The sequence below is a fragment of the Ranitomeya variabilis genome, chromosome 1 (assembly GCF_051348905.1).
Source record: "Ranitomeya variabilis isolate aRanVar5 chromosome 1, aRanVar5.hap1, whole genome shotgun sequence".
NCBI classification, from domain to species: domain Eukaryota; kingdom Metazoa; phylum Chordata; class Amphibia; order Anura; family Dendrobatidae; genus Ranitomeya; species Ranitomeya variabilis.
In genome coordinates this window covers 118,890,743-118,911,246 of record NC_135232.1, presented here as the reverse complement: position 1 = coordinate 118,911,246, position 20,504 = coordinate 118,890,743, and the positions used below count along the sequence as shown (strand labels likewise).

Below are 20,504 nucleotides of genomic sequence, written 5' to 3'. Positions count from 1 at the left end.
AATCTCTGTGAGGAGGAAGAGAATTAAGAGTAGATTCCTCAAAAACCTCACGATAATCCGACAAAAACTCAGGAATTTCAGAGGGAATAGATGAAGCAATGGAGACCAAAGATGTGTCCCCATGATTTCCCTGACATCCCCAGCTTAGTACAGACATTGTTTTCCAGTCAAGGACTGGATTATGAGTTTGCAACCATGGCAATCCCAGCACCAACACATCATGTAGATTATACAGTACAAGGAAGCGAATCACCTCTTGATGGTCTGGAGTCATACGCATAGTCACTTGTGTCCAGTATTGTGGTTTATTACTAGCCAATGGTGTAGAATCAATACCCTTTAAAGGTATAGGAACTTCCAGAGGCTCTAGATCAAACCCACAGCGCCTGGCAAAGGACCAATCCATAAGACTCAAAGCGGCGCCAGAATCCACATACGCATCCGCAACAATAGAAGATAACGAACAAATTAGAGTTACAGACAAAATAAACTTGGACTGCAAAGTGCCAATAGCAGAGGATTTATCAACTTTCTTTGTTCGTTTAGAGCATGCTGATATAACATGAGTAGAATTTCCACAATAGAAGCACAAATGATTTTTGCGCCTATAAATCTGTCGTTCGCTTCTGGACAGAAAGCTATCACATTGCATACTCTGTGGTGCCTCTTCAGAAGACACCGCCAACTAGTGCACAGGTTTGCGTTCCCGTAAACGCCGATCAATCTGAATTGCCATTGTCATGGACTCATTCAGACCAGTAGGCGCAGGAAACCCCACCATGACGTCTTTTACAGCATCAGAGAGACCTTCTCTGAAAATTGCCGCCAGAGCGCACTCATTCCACTGAGTAAGCACAGACCATTTTCGAAATTTTTGGCAATATATTTCGGCTTCATCTTGCCCCTGAGAGAGGGCTATTAGGGCTTTCTCAGCCTGAATCTCCAAATTTGGTTCCTCATAAAGCAACCCCAAAGCCAGAAAAAACGCATCCACATTGAGCAACGCAGGATCCCCTGGTGCCAATGAAAATGCCCAATTTTGGGGGTCACCCCGCAGTAAAGAAATAACAATTTTTACTTGCTGGGCAGGATCTCCAGCAGAATGAGATCTCAGCGAAAGAAACAATTTACAATTGTATTTAAAATTTAGAAAACAAGATCGATCTCCAGAAAAAAAACTCCGGTATAGGAATTTTAGGTTCAGACCGAGGAGCATGTAACAAAAAATCTTGTATATTCTGAACTTTAGAGGCAAGATTATTCAAATTGGTAGCCAGACTCTGGGGATCCATATTTCAACAGATAAAGTCTGAGCCATTCAGGGGTTAAGAGGAGAGGAAAACAGGAGACTGCAATTAGAGCTGGAGTGCAACTTCAGAGGAAGGAAAAAAAAAAAAAAAAAAGGTTTCACACAGTTCCTTTTCTCTCCTGCTTCAGCCTATAGATTAAACATTTAGGCTGGCCATACTGTTATGGTTTCCAATGGCAAGGAAACATCAGAAGCATAGAATAAACGGACAAGCTCTCGGGTGATGGAAACTAGAGCTGACCGCGATGCTAAACCTACACACCACACTAGAAGTAGCCAGGGGGCATTCCTGCGTTGTCTCTAGATGCCGCGCGCCAGCTGGAGAACTAACTACCCCTGGTAGAAGAAAACACAGTCCTGGCTTGCCTCCAGAGAATGTCCCCACAGGAGATAGCAGCCCCCCACATATAATAACGGTGAGAGCAGATGAAAAGACACACGTAGTATGAAAGCAGATTTAGCACAGAGAGGCCCGCTAACTAAATAGCAGAAAGATACAACAGAGGACTTCGCGGTCAGCTGCAAAACCCTTCAAAACACCATCCTGAAATTACCTTAACTCATGTGACAACTCATGCCACTAGAGTGGTAATTTCAGCCCAACAAGAGCTTCCAGCTGCAGAGATTCACATAAGTGCAAACTGGACAAAACATACAAAAATAGACTTAAGGACTAAAGTGTCCAACTTAGCTGAGCAGAAAACTGGGAGCAGGAACATGCAACAGAATCACTCTGGATACATTGATGGCCAGCATTAGAATGACTGAGGAGCAAGGTTAAATAGGATACTCCCACATCCTGATAGGAACAGGTGAACTGAGAAGGCAAAGCTTGCAGGACACCAGTACCACAAGAGACCACCGGGGGAGCCCACGAACCGAATCACAACAGAGCTCCAATGTTTAGGCACACAGGGGCTCTCCAAACGTGACATGGTGTCTGCTAGCGATGGAGATAATTTTTCATTCAAAAAGTCAAATGGCGCTCCTTCCCTTCCGAGCCTTACCATGTGCCCAAACAGTGGTTTACCCCACATGTGAGGTATCGGTGTACTCAGGAGAAATTGTCCAACAAATTTTAGGATCCATTTTATCCTGTTGCCCATGTGAAAATGAAAAAACTGAGGCTAAAATAATTTTTTTGTGAAAAAAAAGTACTGTTTCATTTTTACGGATCAATTTGTGAAGCACCTGGGGGTTTAAAGTGCTCACTATGCTTCTAGATAAGTTCCTTGGGGGGTCTAGTTTCCAAAATGGGGTCACTTCTGGGGGAGCTCCAATGTTTAGGCACACGGGGGCTCTCCAAACCCGACATGGTGTCCGCTAAAGATTGGAGCCAATTTTTCATTGAAAAAGTCAAATGGCGCTCCTTCCCTTCCGAGCTCTGCCGTGCGCCCAAACAGTGGTTTACCCCCACATATGAGGTATCAGCGTACTCAGGACAAATTGGACAACAACGTTCGTGGTCCAGTTTCTCCTTTTACCCTTGGGAAAATAAAAAAATTTTCGCTAAAAGATCATTTTTGTGACTAAAAAGTTAAATGTTCATTTTTTACTTCCATGTTGCTTCTGCTGCTGTGAAACACCTGAAGGGTTAATAAACTTCTTGAATGTGGTTTTGAGCACCTTGATGGGTGCAGTTTTTAGAATGGTGTCACTTTTGGGTATTTTCAGCCATATAGAACCCTCAAACTGACTTCAAATGTGAGGTGGTCCCTAAAAAAAATGGTTTTGTAAATTTTGTTGTAAAAATGAGAAATCACTGGTCAAATTTTAACCCTTATAACTTCCTAGCAAAAGAAAAATTTGTTTCCAAAATTGTGCTGATGTAAAGTAGACATGTGGGAAATGTTATTTATTAACTATTTTGTGTCACATAACTCTCTGGTTTAACAGAATAAAAATTCAAAATGTGAAAATTGCGAAATTTTCAACATTTTTGCCAAATTTCATTTTTTTTCACAAATAAACTCAGAAATTATCGACCTAAATTTACCACTAACATGAAGCCCAATATGTCACGAAAAAACAGTCTCAGAATCGCTAGGATCCGTTGAAGCGTTCCTGAGTTATTACCTCATAAAGGGACACTGGTCAGAATTGCAAAAAACGGCAAGGTCATTAAGGCCAAAATAGGCTGGGTCATGAAGGGGTTAATAATGGATAGGTGTCTTATTGACACCTCTCCATTATTAACCAGGCTTAATGTCACCTTACAATAGCAAGGTGACATTAACCCCTCATTACCCCATATGCCAATGCTACAGGGCATTGGGAAGAGAGAAGCTAAGGGCTGGAATAAGCACATTTTACAAATGCCCCTTTTTTTGGGGTGGCTGGGGGGTAGATTATTTTAGCCAGGGGGGCAAAAACCATGGTCCCTCTCTAGGCTATTAAGATCTGCCTCAGTCACTGGCTTTCCCTCTCTGGCGGAGAAAATTGCACGGGAGCCCACAACAGTTTTTCCGTGAATTAAACCTTTAATTTAACACCTAGAGCTCCAAAATTTTACACACACTAATAACATATTAGGGAGGGATATATAAAAATATAACGGATATTCAATGGTTTACTGTATGTAAACCATGTCTCATATCCTGTCGGGTTCGGTAATGATTTAGTAAAAGCCGACAATTGATTAACCGCCTTTTCTGCTATCTAGCTCTGTATGAAATATATATATATTTGTGTGTGTGTGTCAATACATATACACGCCTATACTACGTGTAGACATTTATTTTATCTATTTTAACCTGTCAGTGTGATTTTACATTACACCGCACTGAATTGCTGGCTTTTCTATAGAACACCGGTGCATATTTTTCGCAAGTGACACTGATGGTCCGTGTGGTGTGAGAGTTTTTCTCGCATCCATAGACTTCAGTTGGCGACTCTCAGCCGAGATACGCTGACAATCGGAGCATGCTGTGATTTCACTCGCACACTGAATACGGCCGAGAAAATATCGGACGATGGGAGCTGCCCCATAGATTAACATTGGTCCGAGTGCTATGGGATTTTTTATCGCATAGCACTCGTCCGTATTACTGTCTAGTGTGAACGTGGTCTTATACAGAGTGACATATATCCCTATCCATTCACTGCACAAAAAGCGCACACTTTTAGGCTGTGTGCACACGTAGCAGATTTTTCACATTTTTTTGCTCACATTAAGCATCCTATTTAATAGAATGCAATCCGCATTTTTTGTGCACATGCTGCGTTGTTTTCCTGAGCGGAATTTTTCTAAAAAAAACGCAGCATGTTCATTAAATTTGCGGAATCGCGGCGATTCCGCACACCTAGGAATGCATTGATCTGCTTACTTCCCGCATTGGGGTTATGCCCACCATGCGGGAAGTAAGCAGATCATGTGCGGTTGGTACCCAGGGTGGAGGAGAGGAGACTTTCCTCCACGGACTGGGCACCATATAATTGTAAAAAAAAAAGAATTAAAATTAAAAATAGTGATATACTCACCTTCTGATGGCCCCGGAGTCTTCCCGCCTCTCACACTACCGCTTCCGTTCCCAGGGATGCTGTATGTGAAGGACCTGCGATGACGTCGCGATCATGTGACCGTGACGTCATCGCAGGTCCTGCACACAAAGCATCTATAGGAACGGAAGCCGCTGAGGAGATCGGCTGCCTTCGGAAGGTGAGGATAACCATTTTTTTTATTTTTCTTAACATTCTATCTTTTACTATTGATGTTGCATAGGCAGGTTCAATAGTAAAAAGTTGGTCACACTTGTCAAACACTATGTTTGACAAGTGTGACCAACCTGTCAATCAGTTTTCCAAGCGATTCTACAGATCGCTTGGAAAACGCTAGCATTCTACAAGCTAATTATGCTTGCAAAACGCTAGTTTTTAGCAGGAATATGCATGCCAATTCAGCATGCGATATACCGCGGCAGGAGTTGCAGAATTGCCGCGGAAATTCTGCGACGTGTGCACTTATAGAAATCACGTGCCCACTGTGCTATTTATGCAGTGTATACCACTGACCTGAGGTGCGTTCTTGAAGTCAGCGATATGTTAATTTATTTTGCCGAGATTTATGTCCAGTTTTTCCACATAAAATTGCATTAGATGTGTAAAATCTGCAGGTTAAAAAAAACACATTTTTAGTGCATTTCTGCTATGGTAAAAACACTAAAGTTTGTGGCAAAGCCAAATACCGGAAAGTATAAAACACAAAGCAGCTTTGATTAAAACATGGCACACTAAACAGAGATAAAAAAAAACTGCAGCATCAAAAACAAGATAAAAACCCATATTAAAAAAAACACTGTCAAAACACAATAAAAAAATGCAAGCAACCTAATTTACCTAATAGGTGGAGAAATGCTGGAGAAAATCTACAACGCCAAAAACTTACCAAACAATTCATGACATTAGGCACATTCACACGTTCAGTATTTGGTCAATATTTTACATCAGTATTTGTTCCACTACTGGTCTTGGCTTATAAATACTGATGTAAAATACTGACCAAATACTGAGCGTGTGAACGTGGCCTTAGACTGCATTCACAGGTTCTTGTTTGTTGAGTTCCGGGCTAGAGATCCTTATTATTTTTGGTTTCATCATAAAACAGCTCAGTGAACATGATCAAAACAGAGTTGCTTTTTTTCTTCAATTCCATCCTCCAGGAATGTTTCTATAGTTTTCAGTACACTATACAGTATCTTTCACAAGCCATAAATGATGCCACTTTTTTGGCTGCATCTTGGCCACAATGCAGTTGCAAGAATTGAAGCCTAAAAATGGCAAAAATTAGACCAATAACATTACATACTTCTTTTTTACAGCAGTACCTTTTCCTAGTCCAGGTCTTGAGGCTCTCCGCTCCTCACAGGTGGACCAGTCATTACTCCAGAGTCAGTGATTACCACATGTGCATTGTTGGAGTTTGATATAAGTCTGCATGCAGAAGGTGTGAAGGGTTTGACACCTTGTGTTGACTAACTGGATTTTTGTAACCTTCTCTTCAGTTACCAAGACAGGTCATATTTGAGGTGCTCAGGAGGTCTTACTGTCTTTCACCCCCAAGTAGTCTCTGTTTTAGGCCTGTTGTGGTAACTGGGGAGAAGTTTGAGGAACTGGGCTTCAGTATTACATGACTCTTTGACCTCGAGTATTGAATCCAGGTTTCACGGGGAAAAGCACAGTTGTTCCATTTGATCGTGTGGGGTCCTGCAATAAAGGAGGTGGTGTAACTGGCACAAGATGTAAATAAAACAGAAGAAAAATCACTGTTCAAGGAAAGACTTCAGAAAATGGACTGGAGGCTCCCACTTATGGGTGGAAGGTAATGTAGAGTCGTGAGTTTATGTACAAATAATGGCATCTGGACTGATTTCGCTTTTAGCTTTGAGTTAGTGCTCATCCTATATCATCATGAGCAGAATGTGGCTGAGTATTATATATGCTATGTAATTTAATCCTTTTAAAGACCTGGGCATTTTTTGATTTGGCTCTTTTTAGATGTTTTTTTTTCTTGTTTCTTTCAAGAACCATAGAAAAAAAAAATTCTGCTGACATTGCTGTATTGGAGGTGTTTTTTTTTTTGTTTGTTTTTTTTTAGGGGAGATGAGTTGTAGTTTTTAATGACACCATTCATTTTACCATATAACGTAATGAAAAAGTGCAAAAATTCTAAGTAGGGTGAAGTGATGAAAACATGAAATTGTGGGGTGCCTGAGGAGCATTGGGGAAGATCCAAAGAATTTCCTAGTTGCTGCACTACTACTAAGCCATCTACCAGAAAGCTATGACAACCTTGTAGCTGCGCTAGATGCATTCCCAGATTGAGCTTACATTGGAGTATGTCAGAGGAAAGCTTATAGATGTGTGTAAGTAGCAGTGAGGTATCCAAAGCAGAATCCGCTTTAAAAACCCAAGATCTACCCAAAAGAAACAAGTGAGTGTTTTGTCTGCAAGAAAGAGGGGCACCTAAAGGCTGACTGCAGAGTCTGGAAAGCTGTAATGAATTGGCTAAAAAGGCAAAATAATCAAAGGGTTAAAAAGAAGAATGACCCTTCAAGTACTGAAGCTGCGTTTACTGTTAATGCGCGTACATCAAAGCATGCATGGCTTATAGACTCTGGATCAACTAGTCATATGACTAATGACAGAAGCTTCTTCTCTAACCTTGACAAAAGTAAGTCAAAGTGATCTTGGCTACAGATGAGCGAATTTGTTCAGAAACCAATTGCCAAACATAAATTCTGCCAGAATATGACACATTTGGATTCGTGATCAGGAACATGAGCATGTTTTCTTAACCCCTTCATGCCGCGGCCCTTCTTCGTTTTTGTGTTTTCGTTTTTCGCTCCCCTCCTTCCCAGAGCCATAACTATTTTATTTTTCCGTCAATATGGCCATGTGAGGGCTTGTTTTTTGCGGGACGAGTTGTACTTTTGAAAATCATCACTGGTTTTACCATGTCTTGTACTAGAAAATGGGAAAAAAATTCCAAGTGTGGTGAAATTGCAAAAAAAGTGCAATCCCACACTTGTTTTTTGTTTGGCTTTCTGTGCTAGGTTCACTAAATGCTAAAACTGTCCTGATATTATGATTCTCCAGGTCATTACGAGTTCATAGACACCAAACATATCTAGGTTATTTTTTATCTAAGTGGTGAAAAAAAATTCAAAACTTTGCTTAAAAAAAAAAAAAGCGCCATTTTCTGATACCCATAGCATCTCCATTTTTCATGATCTGGGGTCGGGTGAGAGCTTATTTTTTGCGTGCTGAGCTGATGTTTTTAATGATACCACATTTGTGCAGATACGTTCTTTTGATCGCCCGTTATTGCATTTTAATGCAATGTCGTGGCGACCAAAAAAACTTAATTCTGGTGTTTCGATTTTTTTTTTTTCGCTACGCTGTTTAGCGATTAGGTTAATGCTGTTTTTTATTGATCGGGCAATTCTGAACTCGGCGATACCAAATATGTGTAGATTTGATTTTTTTTATTGTTTTATTTTGGATGGGGCGAAAGGGGGGTGATTTAAACTTTCATATTTTTTAAAACATTTTTTTTTTACTTTTGCCATTCTTCAATAGCCTCCATGGGAGTCTAGAAGCTGGCACCACTCGATCAGCTCTGCTACATAGCAGCGATCTGATGTTCGCTGCTATGTAGCAGAAATGCAGGTGTGCTGTGAGCGCCGACCACAGGGTGGCGCTCACAGCAGGCCGGCATTAGTAACCAAAGAGGTCTCAAGGACCTCTATGGTTACCATCCTGATGCATCGCCAATCCCCGATCATGTGACAGGGGTCGGCGATGACGTCATTTCCGGCCAGAAGCGCCAGTTAAATGCCGCTGTCTGCGTTTGACAGCGGCATTTAACAGGTTAATAGCGGCGGGTGAATCGCGATTTCACCCGCCGCTATTGCGGGCACATGTCAGCTGTACAAAACAGCTGACATGTTGCGACTTTGATGTGGGCTCACCGCCGGAGCCCACATCAAAGGGGGAGACACGACATGTGCTGTAATAGTACGGCGCATGTCGTGAAAGGGTTAAAATCGGAACAAGTCGGTAACATTTGGTAAAAGTGTGGGAAAATAATTGCATTGCCACCAAAGTATTTTAAAGTAGATAAAAAGGAAATTTGGCAGCCGTGTACAGTACAATCACAGCAGGCACTGACAGGATAGAATACATGGATTACATACAATATATACACATAGAATAGATATATAGATGTCAGTGACATACAATTAGTACAGTATGTGTGCAGCTTACTGTACATGTACTTAATTATTAAAAGATTGTATTTCTGAAAAAAATGGCATAGGATCCCACATAATTTTCTTCACCAGCAGAGGGAAAGCTGACAGCTGGGGGCAGATGTTTATAGCCTTGGAAGGGGGAAATACCCATGGAGCTTTGCAGGTTATAAATATCAGCTCACAGCTGTATACTTCACCTTTTACTGTCTTTGTACAGCAATGAAGGCTTTTTTGAGCTAGATTAAGATGTTTAAAAAAAAGTTTTGTAATGTAACTTCTTGGTTCAACACCTTTTTTTTCATTTTGATGCAGCAGCACACACACTGTTAACAGAATGAACCTACTTAGGCTGCAACCAAACGGCAACTGTTACTTTTTTGCAAAGAAATATTGCGTGGGCTCCCACATAATTTTCATAACCAGCTGAGGGCTGATGTTAATATTTTGGGAAGGAGCCAGTAGCCATAAAGGTTCCCAGGCTATTAATATCAGTTCACAGATGTTTGCTTAGCCTTTACTGGCTTGTTTACAGTGGGACCCCAGAACAAATTGACGTAAGGTCCCCCTATAAAATCTAACCAGCCAAGGCTAGGCAGACAGCTGCAGGCTGATATTAATAGCCTAGGAAGAGGCCATGGATATTGGCCCCCTTCTAGACTAAAAATATCAGCTCTCAGCCACTCCAGAAAAGGCACATCTATAAGATGCACCAAATCTGATGCTTAGCCTCACTCTTCCCATTTGCCCTGTAGCGGTGGCAAGTGGGGTAATGGTTGGTGGGGTTGATATGTCACCTGACAATACAAAGGTGATAAAGTCCACAGGTTAGTAATAGAGAGGCGTCTATAAGACGCCCCCATTACTGACCCCATTTTTTGTCCAAAACAAAACACACACACCCAGAATAAAGTCCTTTAATTGAAATAATGACAGTCCTTTATTGAATCTAAATTAAACCATACTCACCAAAAGCTTAATCCACTGAAGCCAATGTCTTCTGTAACAAAAATAAAATAAACCACAATATTCCTTAACTGTCAACCGAGAAAATAATCCCTTATGTCCCACGACGATCTTGATGACTTTGAGAGCAGTCACTGATGTGACTACTCTCAAGGACAGCTGGCTACACACTGACACAGGAGGCAATCGCTCCTGTAGTGTATAGCACTGAGCTGCCGTAAGTTCACAGGAGTTCATCAGATGAACTCATGACTAGTGTTGAGCATTCCGATACCGCAAGTATCGGGTATCGGCCGATATTTGCTGTATCGGAATTCCGATACTGAGATCCGATACTTTTGTGGTATCGGGTATCGGTATCGAAACAACATTAATGTAAAAATGTGTAAAAGAGAGAATTAAAATAAAAAATATTGCTATACTCACCTCTCCGACGCAGCCTGCACCTTACCGAGGGAAGCGGCAGCGTTCTTTGTTTAAAATTCGCGCTTTTCTTTCCTTACATGAAGTCCCGGCTTTGTGATTGGTTGCGTCGCAGTCACATGGGCGACGCAACCAATCACAGCAAGCCGTGACGTAATTTCAGGTCCTTAAGGATTTTAAAATTACGTCCCGGCTTTGTGATTGGTTGCGTCGCAGTCACATGGGCGACGCAACCAATCACAAGCCGTGACGTCACGGGAGGCTGGACACGCGCGCATTTTAAAATGCGCGCTTGTCCAACCTCCCGTGACGTCCCGGCTTGTGATTGGTTGCTTCGCGGTCAACCAATCACAAGCCGGGAGGCTGGACACACGCGCATTTTAAAATGCGCGCGTGTCCAGCCTCCCGGCTTGTGATTGGTTGACCGCGAAGCAACCAATCACAAGCCGGGACGTCACGGGAGGTTGGAGAAGCGCGCATTTTAAAATGTGCGCGTGTCCAGCCTCCCGGCTTGTGATTGGTTGCGTCGTGATCAACCAATCACAAGCCGGGAGGCCGGACACGCGCGCATTTTAAAATGCGCGCTTGTCCAACCTCCCGTGACGTCCCGGCTTGTGATTGGTTGCTTCGCGGTCAACCAATCACAAGCCGGGAGGCTGGACACGCGCGCATTTTAAAATGCGCGCTTGTCCAACCTCCCGTGACGTTCCGGCTTGTGATTGGTTGCTTCGCGGTCAACCAATCACAAGCCGGGAGGCTGGACACGCGCGCATTTTAAAATGCGCGCGTGTCCAGCCTCCCGGCTTGTGATTGGTTGATCGCGAAGCAATCAATCACAAGCCGGGACGTCACGGGAGGTTGGACAAGCGCGCATTTTAAAATGCGCGCGTGTCCAGCCTCCCGTGACGTCACGGCTTGTGATTGGTTGCGTCGCCCATGTGACTGCGACGCAACCAATCACAAAGCCGGGACGTAATTTTAAAATCCTTAAGGACCTGAAATTACGTCACGGCTTGCTGTGATTGGTTGCGTCGCCCATGTGACTGCGACGCAACCAATCACAAAGCCGGGACTTCACGTAAGGAAAGAAAAGCGCGAATTTTAAACAAAGAACGCTGCCGCTTCCCTCGGTAAGGTGCAGGCTGCGTCGGAGAGGTGAGTATAGCAATATTTTTTATTTTAATTCTCTCTTTTACACATTAATATGGATCCCAGGGCCTGAAGGAGAGTTTCCTCTCCTTCAGACCCTGAGAACCATCAGGAATACCGTCCGATACTTGAGTCCCATTGACTTGTATTGGTATCGGGTATCGGTATCGGATTGGATCCGATACTTTGCCGGTATCGGCCGATACTTTCCGATACCGATACTTTCAAGTATCGGACGGTATCGCTCAACACTACTCATGACCTCTCACAGCAGCTCAGCGCTATGCACTGTGGGAGTCAAGATGCTCCTGTCAATGCATCTTCATCAGCTGGTTAGAGCAGTCACATCTCCCGATATGACTGTTCTACAAGTGAGATCACCATGGGACACTCGGGGTTATGTGGACTATGGCGGACAGGAAAGTATATGATGTTTTATCTTTTTTTTTTTTATAGGAGACAAGGGCATTGGGGAAATGGTGTTAGGTGAGTATGTGTTTCCTATTTTTGTTTGAATATTTATTTATTTTACATGATTTATTTATTTTTTTAACGTTGAGCACAGGCATTGGCTGACGAGAGACCACTTCTCCCGTCAGCGGCTCCTGCCATCACTTACCAGTGACAGCAGACGTACCCTGATTGGAGGAGTAGTCTCTCATCAGCCGGCAACTGCTGTAAGCTTTTTACCGCCAGTCACCCCTGCAAGTCACAGTATCTCTGCGGGGTCACACTGACAGCGTGACCCTGCAGCGCTCTATCGGCAGTAACGTTACCACTAGTGATGAGTAGGGTTGAGCGAAACGGGTCGATCATTTTCAAAAGTCGCCGACTTTTGGCTAAGTCGGCGTCTCATGAAACCCGATCCGACCCCTGTGCTTGTCGGCCATGCGGTACGCGACTTTCGCGCCAAAGTCGCGTTTCAATGACGCGAAAAGCGCCATTTCTCAGCCAATGAAGGTGAACGCAGAGTGTGGGCAGCGTGATGACATAGATCCTGGTCCCCACCATCTTAGAGAAGGGCATTGCAGTGATTGGCTTGCTGTCTGCGGCGTCACAGGGGCTATAAAGGGGCGTTCCCGCCGACCGCCATCTTACTGCTGCTGATCTGAGCTTAGGGACAGGTTGCTGCCGCTTCGTCAGAAGCAGGGAGAGCGTTAGGCAGGGTCCACTAACCACCAAACCGCTTGTGCTGCAGCGATTTCCACTGTCCAACACCACCTTCGGTGTGCAGGGACTGTGGAAGCTATTTTTTTTTTTTTTTTTCCCCTCAGCGCTGTAGCTCATTGGGCTGCCCTAGAAGGCTCCGTGATAGCTGTATTGCTGTGTGTACGCCACTGTGGAAACCAACTGCTTTTTTCAAAGCACATATCCTCTTGTTCCTTCCTTTCTGCACAGCTATCTTTTTTGTTTGTCCACACTTTTTATTTAATTTGTGCATCAGTCCATTCCTATTGCTGCCTGCCATACCTGGCTTAGATTACTGCAGGGAGATAGTAATTGTAGGACAGTCCCTGTTTTTTTTTTGTTTTTTTTGTGGGAGATTAAGATTGGCATTTCTGCTACAGTGCCATCCCTGTGTGTGCCATCTCTCACTGAGTGGGCCATAGAAAGCCTATTTATTTTTTCCGTGATTTGTGTTCTAAATTCTACCTCAACACAAAAACACTACATCAATCAGTGGGAGAAAAATATTGGCCTCAGTCAGGGCTTGTGTGCCACTGCTGTGTGTGCTATCTCTCATTCAGTGGGCTATAGAAAGCCTATTTTTTTTTTTATATTATTTGGTTTCTAAAGTCTCCCTGAAAAAAAAAAAAAAACCTAAAAAAACAGTGGGAGAGTAATATTGCCCTTTCAGCTTGTGTGCCAGTCTTGACTCCTGGGTGTGCCACCTCTCTCTCTCATTCAGTGGGCCATAGAAAGGCTATTTTTTTTTTTGGTTTTTTTAATATTATTTGGTTTCTAAAGTCTCCCTGAAAAAAAAAAAAAAAAACATAAAAAAACAGTGGGAGAGTAATATTGCCCTTTCAGCTTGTGTGCCAGTCTTGACTCCTGGGTGTGCCACCTCTCTCCCTCTCATTCAGTGGGCCATAGAAAGCCTATTTATTTTTTTAAAAAAATATTATTGGGTTTCTAAAGTCTCCCTTAAAAAACAAAAAATACATAAAAAAACAGTGGGAGAGTAATATTGCCCTTTCAGCTTGTGTGCCAGTCTTGACTCCTGGGTGTGCCACCTCTCTCTCATTCAGTGGGCCATAGAAAGCATTTTTTTGTTTTTTTCCTTGATTTGTGTTCTAAAATCTACCTCAACACAAAAACACTACATCAATCAGTGGGAGAAAAATATTGGCCTCAGTCAGGGCTTGTGTGCCACTGCTGTGTGTGCTATCTCTCATTCAGTGGGCTATAGAAAGCCTATTTATTTATTTATTTTTTTTTTTCTTATTATTTGGTTTCTAAAGTCTCCCTGAAAAAAAAAAAAAATACATAAAAAAACAGTGGGAGAGTAATATTGCCCTTTCAGCTTGTGTGCCAGTCTTGACTCCTGCGTGTGCCACCTCTCTCCCTCTCATTCAGTGGGCCATAGAAAGCCTTTTTTTTTTTTTTTTTTTTTTTAAATATTATTGGGTTTCTAAAGTCTCCCTTAAAAAACAAAAAATACATAAAAAAACAGTGGGAGAGTAATATTGCCCTTTCAGCTTGTGTGCCAGTCTTGACTCCTGGGTGTGCCACCTCTCTCTCTCATTCAGTGGGCCATAGAAAGGCTATTTTTTTTTTTTGTTTTTTTAATATTATTTGGTTTCTAAAGTCTCCCTGAAAAAAAAAAAAAAAAACATAAAAAAACAGTGGGAGAGTAATATTGCCCTTTCAGCTTGTGTGCCAGTCTTGACTCCTGGGTGTGCCACCTCTCTCCCTTTCATTCAGTGGGCCATAGAAAGCCTATTTATTTTTTTTTTAAAATATTATTGGGTTTCTAAAGTCTCCCTTAAAAAACAAAAAATACATAAAAAAACAGTGGGAGAGTAATATTGCCCTTTCAGCTTGTGTGCCAGTCTTGACTCCTGGGTGTGCCACCTCTCTCTAATTCAGTGGGCCATAGAAAGCATTTTTTTTTATTTTTTTTTTTAATATTATTTGGTTTCTAAAGTCTCCCTGAAATAAAAAAAAAACTTAAAAAAACAGTGGGAGAGTAATATTGCCCTTTCAGCTTGTGCGCCAGTCTTGACTCCTGGGTGTGCCACCTCTCTCTCTCTAATTGTGGGCCATAGAAAGCCTTTTTTTTTTTTTTTTTTTTTATATTATTTGGTTTCTAAAGTCTCCCTGAGAAAAAAAAATAAATAAATTAGGTGGGAGATTAATATTGACATTAGTGCTTGAGTGACAGTCCTGCGTGTGTGTCATCTCTGTGATTTTGTGCCACAGAAAACAGAGTGTGTAACATTGTGCCTGATTTTCCTTGTGGTCTCACCAACCTGTTAAGGGATATTGAAATCATACTGAAGTTATAGCTCACCGTGTAAGTTGTTTGACAGCAACAAATAAAGTTACTTTGGTTAAGATTTTAAAACAATGAGGAAGTCTGGTGCAAGAGGTCGTCGTGGGCGTTCATTGTCAGCTGGTAATGATGGTAGTGGTAGTGGAGCATCAGGTGGTCGTGGGGATAAAAATATTCCACCTAAGTCTGGAGCTGTGGAGCCAGTTTCGTCGTCAGGCTACACAAGGCCTCGAACGCTCTCTTTTCTGGGAGTAGGAAAACCGCTTTTAAAGGCGGAGCAGCAACAGCAAGTTTTGGCTTACATTGCAGACTCAGCCTCTAGCTCTTTTGCCTCCTCTTCCGAAACTGGTAAATGTAAAAGCAGCGCGTCGCTTGTGGATGTTCACGGTCAGGGACAAGTCGCTTCCTTGTCCTCCTCAGCAAAAACTACAACAAGAGAGAAGGATGCAGCAGGCGACACAACGGGTCACTCCATGGAGCTCTTTACACATACCGTCCCTGGCTTAGAAAGTGAAACATTTAACAGGCCATGCCCATTACAAGTATATTCTGACATGGAGTGCACTGATGCACAGCCACAGCCAGAGTACTATGCTGCTCCTTTGACTCAGACCACCACATTGCCCTCTCAGGGTACAGATCCACAATCAGACCCTGATGAGACTATGTTGCCCCGCCACGAACGCTATACCACCGACCGACACAGTGACACAGACGAAGTTGCACACGAGCTCGAAGAGGAGGTAATAGATGACCCAGTTATTGACCCCGATTGGCAGCCATTGGGGGAACAGGGTGCAGGCGGCAGTAGTTCAGAAGCGGAGGTGGAGGAGGGGCCGCAGCAGGCATCAACATCGCAACAGGTTCCATCTGCCGGGCCCGTATCTGGCCCAAAACGCGTGTCAAAGCCAAAACCTGTTGGAGCACAGCGTTGCCATCCGGTTAAAGCTCAGTCTGCAATCCCTGAAAAGGGATCCGAGTCTAGGAAGAGTGCAGTCTGGCATTTTTTTAAACAACATCCAACTGATCAGCGCAAAGTCATCTGTCAAAAATGTTCAACTAGCTTAAGCAGAGGTCAGAATCTGAAAAGTCTAAATACTAGTTGCATGCATAGACACTTAACCACCATGCATTTTCAAGCCTGGACTAACTACCAAACGTCCCTCAAGGTTGTAGCACCCTCGGCCAATGAAGCTAGTCAGCAACGCAACATCCCTTCCGTCACTGTAAGGCCACAATTTTCCGCACCACCGGCAGTATCTGTGCAGGTTTCTTTGCCAGCCAAAAGCAGTCAGGGTCAGGGAATCACCAGTTTTGTAGGAGGAAATATTGCATCTAGGGCACCGGCGGAAACAATACCGTCTCCAACCGTCTCTCAGTCTGCCATGTACACCGGCACACCCGAAAGTTCCACGATCTCCAGCTCTCCAGTCCAGCTCACCCTACATGAGACTCTGGTTAGAAAAAGGAAGTACTTATCCTCGCATCCGCGTACACAGTGTTTTAACGCCCACATAGCTAGACTAATCTCGTTAGAGATGATGCCCTACCGGTTAGTTGAAAGCGAAGCTTTCAAAGCCCTGATGGAGTACGCTGAACCACGATACGGGCTACCCAGTCGACACTTTTTTTCCAGAAAAGCCATCCCAGCCCTGCACCAGCATGTTAAACAGCGCATCGTCCATGCACTCAGGCAATCTGTGAGTACAAAGGTGCACCTGACTACAGATGCATGGACCAGTAGGCATGGCCAGGGACGTTATGTGTCCATCACGGCACACTGGGTGAATGTGGTGGATGCAGGGTCCACAGGCGACATCAATTTAGGGACAGTTGTGCCTAGCCCACGGTCTAGGAAACAGTTGGCTGTAGGCGTTCGCACCCCCTCCTCCTCCTCCTCCTCGTCCTCCTGCAGAAGCTACAGCTCTTCCACAGAACGCAGTCTGCCAACCACTCCATCGGCAGATGACACTGTTGCACACCAGTTGTCCCATTATGGGCCAGCTACTGCCAAGCGTCAGCAGGCTGTATTGGCTATGAAGTGCTTGGGCGACAACAGACACACCGCGGAAGTTCTGTCCGAGTTCTTGCAACAAGAAACGCAGTCGTGGCTGGGCACAGTAGATCTTGAGGCAGGCAAGGTAGTGAGTGATAACGGAAGGAATTTCATGGCTGCCATCTCCCTTTCCCAACTGAAACACATTCCTTGCCTGGCTCACACCTTAAACCTGGTGGTGCAGTGCTTATTGAAAACTTATCCTGGGTTCTCCGACCTGCTCCTCAAAGTGCGTGCACTTTGCTCACATATCCGACGTTCGCCTGTACACGCCAGCCGTATGCAGACCTATCAGCGGTCTTTGAACCTTCCCCAGCATCGCCTAATCATAGACGTTGCAACAAGGTGGAACTCAACACTGCACATGCTTCAGAGACTGTGCGAACAGAGGCGTGCTGTTATTTATTTGTGGGAGGATACACGGGCAGGCAGTAGGATGGCAGACATGGAGTTGTCAGGTGTGCAGTGGTCTAAGATACAAGACATGTGTCAAGTCCTTCAGTGTTTTGAGGAATGCACACGGCTGGTTAGTGCAGACAACGCCGTAATAAGCATGAGCATCCCCCTAATGCGTCTGCTGATGCAAAGTTTGACGCACATAAAGGAGCAGGCGTCTGCACCAGAGGAAGAGGAAAGCCTTGATGACAGTCAGCCATTGTCTGGTCAGGGCAGTGTACAGGACGAGGTAGCGGGCGAAGAGGAGGTGGAGGACGAGGAGGATGATGGGGATGAGTATATTTTTAATGCCGAACCTTTCCCGGGGGCACAGGAAATTGGTTGCGTGTCACGGCCGGGTTCTGGTTTTTTGAGGGACACAAGTGACGTAGATTTGCCTGCAACTGCCCCTCAACCAATCACAACCGGAGATTTGACAACTGGAACTTTGGCCCACATGGCGGATTATGCCTTACGTATCCTAAAAAGGGACACACGCATTACGAAAATGATGAACGATGACGATTACTGGTTGGCCTGCCTCCTTGATCCACGCTATAAAGGCAAATTGCAAAATATTATGCCACATGAGAACTTGGAACTAATATTAGCAACCAAACAATCAACTCTTGTTGACCGTTTGCTTCAGGCATTCCCAGCACACAGCGCACGTGATCGTTCTCACACGAGCTCCAGGGGGCAGCAGACTAGGAGTGTTAGGGGTGCACACATCAGAAGTGGCGTTGGACAGAGGGGTTTTCTGACCAGGTTGTGGAGTGATTTTGCTATGACCGCAGACAGGACAGGTACTGCTGCATCAATTGAAAGTGACAGGAGACAACATTTGTCCAGTATGGTTACTAACTATTTTTCATCCCTTATCGATGTTCTCCCTCAACCGTCATTCCCATTTGATTACTGGGCCTCCAAATTAGACACCTGGCCAGAATTGGCAGAATATGCATTGCAGGAGCTTGCTTGCCCGGCAGCAAGTGTCCTATCAGAAAGAGTATTCAGTGCTGCAGGTTCAATATTAACCGAAAAAAGGACTCGTCTGGCTACCCAAAATGTTGACGATCTAACATTCATTAAAATGAACCACAACTGGATTTCGAAATCTTTTGCCCCACCTTGCCCGGCCGACACCTAGCTTTCCTATGAAAGGCTCTTGCCTGTGAATTACTTTTCTAATGTCTAATTTGCTGCAGCTGATTGTACAGCATACGACATGTTTACACCTCCCTAAATGGCCAAACTCCCCACACGGGGCCGTGGTATCGCGACTTGGCGCAAGCACCCGTGAGACTGCTGTTTGTCTGAAGAGGTGGGTGTGCTCGCTTTTGGTTGACGGCATTGCTACTGGGTCCCTCATAGTACAATGTAGTGTCTCTGGCGGTGGTGGTGCGCACCCAACGTCAGACACACCGTTGTAACATGAGGGGCCCTGGGGCGGTCCCGCCGGCCTCTAGAGAGTTCCCCCCTACCCCAGCTCAAAATGTGCTCTACCACATGCAAAATTATGTCGCACAGCTCCACCAATCTTTAGTCTATTCGCTGACATCATTCAATGTCTGGCACTGACAATACAAATTTGTAGACATCTATGATGCAACTTAAAGTAGTCTGTGTCTGTGTCCTATATTGGCACCATTAAATAGTTACTGCCAAATTACTATGTCAGAAACTCAGCAGATGAGCCCACCCCTGTACCTAAGTATGCCACCTTTTTTTTTGTTTTGGTTGTTTTGCGAGACATTAACATCTATTTATATTTTGGGAGTACTGGGACAGACACTCCTTGCACTACTCCTCCACTCACCACCAAGCTGCCCGTGTATCCATGTAACCGCTGTAAAACTGCCATGAGCCTATTGTTTGTTATTTTAGGCCTTTGATAGCCTGTCTGCGGTCCCTACTTTAAATACTCCTCCACTCACCACCAAGCTGCCTGCCCGTGTATCCATGTAACCGCTGTAAAACTGCCATGAGCCTATTGTTTGTTATTTTAGGCCTTTGAAGCCTGTCTGCGGTCCCTCCTTCCACTAGTCCTCCACTGACCAGACCACTGCTGCCCGTGTACCCCTGGAACCAATTATAAAGTGCCTACAGCCAGCCCATTTTTTTATGTTAGGCCTTTGAAGCCTGTCTGCGGTCCCTCCTTCCACTAGTCCTCCACTGGCCAGACCACTGCTGCCCGTGTACCCCTGGAACCAATTATAAAGTGCCTACAGCCAGCCCATTTTTTTATGTTAGGCCTTTGAAGCCTGTCTGCGGTCCCTCCTTCCACTAGTCCTCCACTGACCAGACCACTGCTGCCCGTGTACCCCTGGAACCAATTATAAAGTGCCTACAGCCAGCCCATTTTTTTATGTTAGGCCTTTGAAGCCTGTCTGCGGTCCCTCCTTCCACTAGTCCTCCACTGACCAGACCACTGCTGCCCGTGTACCCCTGGAACCAATTATAAAGTGCCTACAGCCAGCCCATTTTTTTATGTTAGGCCTTTGAAGCCTGTCTGCGGTCCCTCCTTCCACTAGTCCTCCACTGACCAGACCACTGCTGCCCGTGTACCCCTGGAACCAATTATAAAGTGCCTACAGCCAGCCCATTTTTTTATGTTAGGCCTTTGAAGCCTGTCTGCGGTCCCTCCTTCCACTAGTCCTCCACTGGCCAGACCACTGCTGCCCGTGTACCCCTGGAACCAATTATAAAGTGCCTACAGCCAGCCCATTTTTTTATGTTAGGCCTTTGAAGCCTGTCTGCGGTCCCTCCTTCCACTAGTCCTCCACTGGCCAGACCACTGCTGCCCGTGTACCCCTGGAACCAATTATAAAGTGCCTACAGCCAGCCCATTTTCTTATGTTAGGCCTTTGAAGCCTGTCTGCGGTCCCTACTTTAAATACTCCTCCACTCACCACCAAGCTG

General features: G+C 44.4%; 1 protein-coding gene across 3 annotated transcripts in view; it reads left to right on the top strand.

Annotated features, from left to right (window-relative positions):
• Positions 1 to 6,195: 6,195 nt before the first annotated feature.
• The window catches only part of ACOT12 (acyl-CoA thioesterase 12), a 101,261-nt gene continuing 86,952 nt past the window's right edge, over positions 6,196 to 20,504 (top strand). For 2 of the 3 annotated variants that reach the window (XR_013221670.1, XM_077288468.1), the window contains exon 1: positions 6,196 to 6,626. Coding sequence is in view for 2 of the 3 variants with exons in the window: in XM_077288468.1 (XP_077144583.1) it covers positions 6,595 to 6,626 (32 nt within the window). In the remaining variant the exon portion in view is untranslated. Of the gene's footprint in view, positions 6,627 to 12,051; positions 12,082 to 20,504 lie in introns of all 3 variants that reach the window. The other variant, XM_077288460.1, reaches the window with a different exon arrangement.